The following is a 6301-nucleotide window of genomic DNA, read 5'->3' as shown; positions in this document are numbered from 1 at the left end:
CCTGTAATCCCAGCTACTCAGGAGGCTGAGGCAAGAGAATCACTTGAACCCGAGAAGTGGAGGTTACAATGAGCCGAGATTGCACCCCTGCACTCCAGCCTGGGCAACAGAGCGAGATCTTGTCTCAAAAAAATAAAGAAAAAAATAAACTGCACACAGAGGTTTCAGAAAAGTTTTTAAAAAAGAAAAAGATAATGAGTGGAAGAGGATAATGAAAATATAACCCTAGGATAGAAAAACAGCAGCACCACCAAGCTCAGGACCAGAGACTTCATATTCAGTACTAATGAAGAGTATTGGGTTGAAGCTTTTCTCTGCTTGGTCTGTGCAAAGAAGAAAGGGGGTTAGCCTAGCATATAACTAACATGAAAAGCATTATCATGGATTCTTGAAATAACCATTATGATTTTTTTTTTTAGATGGAGTTTCACTCTTGTTGCCCAGTCTAGAGTGCAACGGCGCGATCTTGGCTCACTGCAACCTCCGCCTCCCGGGTTCAAGCAATTCTCCTGCCTCAGCCTCCTGAGTAACTGGGATTACAGGCATGTGCCACCATGCCTGGCTAATTTTTGTATTTTTAGTAGGGATGGGGTTTTTCCATGTTGGTCAGGCTGGTCTCAAACTCCTGATCTCAAGTAATCTGCCCACCTCAGCCTCCCAAAGTGCTGGGATTACAGGCATCAGCCATCGCGCTCAGCTGTAACTGTCATCTTACTTTCATAGAGGATTGTATGATAGCTTTAATTTTTTAATCTTGTAGGATTTGGGGGACAGATCTACTCCTTCTTCCCAGTGATGGGTCATAAGAGAATGTCTTAGAAAAATAGGAGGTGACAAGGCCAGGCGCGGTGGCTTATGCCTGTAATCCTAGCACTTTGGGAGGCTGAGATGGGTGGATCACCTGAGGTCAGGAGTTTGAGACCAGCCTGACAAACATGGCAAAACCCTGTCTCTACCAAAAATACAAAATTAGCCGGCGTGATGGCACATGTCTGTAATTCCAGCTACTCGGGAGGCTGAGGCAGGAGAATTGCCTGAACCCGGCGAGCAGAGGTTTTGGTGAGCCAAGGTGGCACCACTGCACTCCAATCTGGACAAAAAGAGCAAAACTCCAACTCAAAAAAAAAGAAAGAAGGAAAGAAAAGGAAGAGAAGAGAAAGAAGAGAGAGGAGAGGGGAGGAGAGGGGAGGAGAGGGGAGGGGAGGAGAGGGGAGGGGAGGGGAGAAGAGAGGAGAGGAGAGAAGAGGAAATAGGAGGTGACAGCAAGTCAACAAGGGCCCTCTCTTTTATCTACCCAATTCCTCTGCAGGGTCTGGCTTCTCCCCTATGATCTCCCGCCTGCTGGAGGTTTGCAACAGGGTTAGATAAACATACCTAGAAGCCCTACTTAACAAATCAACTGAGATCTGAAGTAAAAACTTATAGTTCAAGAGGGAAGATTGGGTTTTAAAATAGGAAGAGACACTCAGTGCTTCTGCCTCTCTGAGAAACTTTACATAGTGCTGTTAATGAAGGCGGTGGCCTTAGGGAAGCGGTATGATGTGGGGACCGCACACAGTACAGGGTAGGGCAGGCCTGCTTTGAATCCCGGCACTACGGGGCTCTGTGGCTTTAGACTTCCCTGGGCCTTAGTTCCTGTATCTGTAAGGTAGGGGTCACAGGGTTCTGCTGAACAGTTCATGAAGATATAAATCAAGTGCCTAGCAGAGCAGCTGCTTACAGTAAACAGTTCTTTCTCTTTTCCCAGCCTTTCCCCGCCTCCCCAGATTTTCAGACTAAGAAGAGATGCTGCTGGCTTAGAATTTTCCACGTGGAAGTAAAGCCACGCCAAAGGGTAGACCGCCTTTAGATTTCAAAAGCAATACAGCTAGAGGCCGTAGAGACTTCCAGAGGCCTGCAGTGCAGCTGGGAGGGGCAATGGGAAGGGTCAGGTGGGGAAGGAAGTGCTGAGAATCTGGCAGCCTCTGAGAGAAGGTGAGGCCCAGTCCAGAGCCTTGCCTGGTCACAGCGTCAGCTGGGTCACCTTCACCTTTCTGTACTTGTTGCTTTGTATTTTGCTCATCTTGTTTTTGTAGTAAAATCACTCTTGAAAATAGTTAAGCCACTTGTGAGTTTGTCAGGGAGTAGTGCCTCACTCAGGTAGGAGGATCAGCAGTGTGTTTTGGTGACTGAGTAGCCACCAAGTCAGATGGATTTGAGGGGATGGTAAGGAGCAGGAAAATATAATTAGGGGCTTCCCTGGGTAGATTCAGAATTTATGAACCACCAGTGTATATTACCCAATGGAATGTTTAAAGTAATAGTGCCATATATGTTCATAGTGGTCCATAATCTAGATTTCTCATTCCTTTGAATTGGCCTTTCCTCAATTTTTCTGGATTATTTCATATTCATTACATTAATCTTTTTCACCAAGTCTTACTTTCCTCCTTCCTGCTTTCTCCGAACAGAGAAGGAAACAGAAAAAAATCTAAAGACTATGAACAGACATAGGTGGAGGAGTGCTGTGACATTGGAAAAGCGTGTTGTTTCAAGAGGTGGCAGACCCTGTGCGCCGAGTTTGCATTACCCGGTACTATGAGATCACCCACACGATAATAAGAAAGGCCCAGGCCCAGAGTTATATCAGCCCTGTGTCATTTCTCTAATGGCCACTGAGTGCTTAAGTTTTCCACACATTCATTCCCTTGTGCTTCTAAGAGATCTGTGACCCATGGAGACCCCATGCAGATGGGAACAGAGAGCAATGCTTCCCTCACTGTAGCATTTGCTCCCCCTTAAAGTTTTTAAAAGACATGTTAGAGACACTAAAGGCCCAGCAGAGTACACTCATTTTCTTACCTTAATGAAAATCTAAGTTTAAGGCTTGCCAGGGGTTCCCTATTGCTATGATCTAAATGTGTGCCCCCAAATTCATGTGCTGGACACTTAACCCCCAATGCAACAGTACTGGGAGGTGAGGCCCATAGTGGGTGTTTAGGTCTGAGAGCTCCACCCGATGAATGGATTATTGCCACTACAAAAGGTGCTTGAGGGAGTGGGCTCTCCTGCTCTCTCCTGCTCTTCTGCCACATGAGGCTACAACATTCCTCCTCTCTGGAGGACACAACAATAAAGTGCCATCTTGGAACCAGAGATTGAATCTGCAGGCACTTTGATCTTACACTTCCCAGTCTCCAGGACTATGAGAGAATAAATTTCTGTTCATTGTAAGTTATCCAGTCTGTGATATTCTGTTATAGCAGCACCAAGTGAGCTGAGACATCTGCCATCACTGCCTCTTCTCTTTTCAAAGACTTTCTGGAACTCTTTATAGGCCCAGACATCCCAAAGTGGAAACAATAAATCACTTACCTTAAATCCTAATCAATCTGAAAAGCAAAGGCAATGAGTGCATGGATACCTTCTCTCTTTGGAATTCCTCTTTCCATCAGACCCCTGGAATGTGGCTTTTATCTTCAAGATCAGAGAGATGTTAATGACATATTTTCTTTCAGATTCAAGCAGTTCCAGGGCCACAGTCTGTCTTTTAGCTTTAGAAATAAACCAAAGAGGGACTTGATATTAACCATTTCTTCCTAAAATCCTATGAAATGCAAGCAATAAAAAGCAATAAAAGGATATTGAAAGCAATAAAAAGAACCATCTGCAAGTTTTTGAAAGGTAGAAAGCAGAATGGAGGCACAGTAATTAATTCAGCAAAGCAAAGGGCACAAAGTCTTGGTGTCCCCATCTGCAGATGAAAAAGCTGCTGAGAAGCAGCCAGAAAGCTCAAGGATTGGAGACATCAGGGGCAACATAGAAAGTGCAAATAAGGGGCAATGCTGAAAGCAGGAGCGATTGTTGAAAGTCTACACAGGGGGCAATTGAACCTCCAGATCCTCACCCCCATGCCAGATGGCTTCCTCACTTCCTCCCCATGGCAAACAAGAAAAATGAAACTAGAGAAGTCCTGGCTTCTGGGATCTGGGCTAAAGACTTTAGACATAGTAGAGTTGAGATGCTAAAATGAAAACAAAAGGGCTCAGGGAAGGCTTCACACTGAACAGTGAGACTTCCCTCAGCCTCCTTCCCCTGCAGATCCAGAGTGCCAGCAGCCAGGTTTAAACTCTTCGGGCAGGAGATTGGAGGGTCTTCCACTTGAGAAACTGAACTGCCCAAGGAAAAAAGATCCGCAGACACTGAAATAAAGAGGTCGGCTATCTGCCAGGCACGGTGGCTCATGCCTGTAATCTCAGCACTTTGGGGGGCTGAGGTGGGTGGATCACCTGAGGTCAGGAGTTCAAGATCAGCCTGGCTAACATAGCAAAACTGCATCTCTACTAAAAATACAAAAATTAGCCAGACATGGTGGCGCACACCTGTAATCCCAGCTACTCAGGAGACTGAGGAAGGAGGATTGCTTGAACTCAGGAGGCAGAGGTTGCAGTGAGCTGAGATGGTGCCATTGCACTCCAGCCTGGGCAACAGAGCAAGACTCCATCTCAAAAAGGAAAAAGAGGTCAACTATCAAAAAGTTAATTTGCCATCTGATTCGCCTGTCTATAATGAAACCCACTGATTTACAAGCTTGGCCAATACATTCCAGGGTTTTTCTAGGAACTCTTTCCTACATATATTTAGCTAAGGATGCTCGTGCATTTGAATAAAGCTTATTCTATAAAAGAAAGAGAGGAAAAAAGAATATATACTTATATTTTTTATAAGGAGGGGGTACCCTGAAGAAACAGAGACAATGCAGGATACAAAAGAATAAAAACTTTTAACCTTACAATTCATATTCTCAAAGAGATACAAGAAACATATTCCAGCCATTTAACAATTGCAGGATGCTAGTTTTAAAAAGAGAGGATAATTTTTTTAAAAGGAGAAACTTTTAAACATCACTTAAAAGATAGAAAAAATTAAAAGAGTAGAAGATGAAGTAAAAGAAATTTCCGTTGCTTAAAAAAAAAAATAAGAAAGAGATGTATTAAAGAAAAATAGAAGAGCAAAAGATGGCAGTTGGGAAATCAGTCCAAGAGATCCAACATCAGATTAGTAGAAGTTTCAGAGAAAAGAAAGAAAATGGACAAGAAGATATTATCAAATTAGTAACAGGAAAAAAAAATCCGAGGACATGTATTTCCAGGGAAAAGGGCCCTTGTGCCCAGTAAAATTAATGAAAAAAACTCACATCATTCTAAGGCATGTCACATCACTGTGAAACTTCAGCACACCATGGATAAAAAGAAGATCCTAAAAGTTACCAGATAGAAAAATCAGGTAACATGCAAAAAACTGAGTATCAGAATGGCACTGGACTTCCTACGAGCAAAATTAGAAGCTAAAGGACAATGGAACAATTGCTTCAAAATTATGAGGAAAAAAGATTTAATATTTGGCCAAATTATTAATCAAGTATGTAAAACCATTTTTGCAAAATTATGACAGAAAGGGAAATCTGACATAGCTGACTCTATCTTGTGTCTAACCTCAAGCTGCCCTTCTTCATTCCTGGTCATAGGCTGAGCTTTTGAGAGCAATTTTGTTCATAGTTTAACTTAAAGCAAGGATGATAACAGCCCTTCCCAAAACTAACCCCATGCCCTCCAATTTGGTACCCAAACTATCTTTGAAAAACCAATGAAAGGCCAAAAGGTGAGTATTATGAATTATGAATTCATATGATGAATTATGCTAAGATGTATAGGCATAGTTAAATGATAATCAGCCATTGTTATGGAGGTCACAAGATTTGTAACTTCCCTGGTTATTGCTATAGATAATATCACTACTGTAGAAATTAAGATTGGTCTTTTGAGACATCTTTCCAGACTTTTCCATTTCTGGAAGCTGACTCACTCCACCTGGATCCACAACCAGTGACTCAACCAGTCTTGTGGCCCTCACCCACAGGCTGACTCAGCATCTGAGGACCACATTCCTGTAATTTCATCCCCAACCAATCAGCAGCACCCATTCCCTATCCCCCTGCCCACCAAATTCAGCCTCTGAATTTTCAGGGAGATTGATTTGAGTAATAAACTCCCATCTGCTGCTTAGCTGTCTGTATGTTTATTCAACTCTTTCTCTATTGCAATACAGCAGTCTCAGTAAAGCAGCTCCACCTGCACAGCAAGCCAGCAAGAAGGACCCACTAAGCGATCACATATATGGAAGCTACTGGACAATGTGTTCCCCCAAAACCAGGAGTAAACCAAGAAACCAAGGATACAGAAGAGGAAAGAAAAAATCAACAACAAGCAAACAGAAATCGAAAAGAGGAGAAAGATGAAGGGACTTCTTTTTTTTTTTAATT

General features: G+C 43.0%; 1 protein-coding gene across 18 annotated transcripts in view; it reads right to left on the bottom strand.

Annotated features, from left to right (window-relative positions):
- ARHGEF33 (Rho guanine nucleotide exchange factor 33) overlaps positions 1 to 6301 on the bottom strand; it is a 134841-nt gene that overhangs the window by 79672 nt on the left and 48868 nt on the right. For all 18 annotated transcript variants that reach the window (XM_032239377.1, XM_032239386.1, XM_032239384.1 and 15 more), the window contains one exon: positions 3404 to 3533. In XM_032239377.1, coding sequence (XP_032095268.1) covers positions 3404 to 3533 — 130 coding nt within the window. The remainder of the gene's footprint in view (positions 1 to 3403; positions 3534 to 6301) is intronic.

The sequence above is a fragment of the Sapajus apella genome, unplaced genomic scaffold (genome assembly GCF_009761245.1).
Source record: "Sapajus apella isolate SASKATOON/1434 unplaced genomic scaffold, GSC_monkey_1.0 scaffold44, whole genome shotgun sequence".
Taxonomy (NCBI): domain Eukaryota; kingdom Metazoa; phylum Chordata; class Mammalia; order Primates; family Cebidae; genus Sapajus; species Sapajus apella.
Note: the sequence above shows the minus strand (reverse complement) of the source record. Positions and strands in the feature narration are given on the sequence as shown.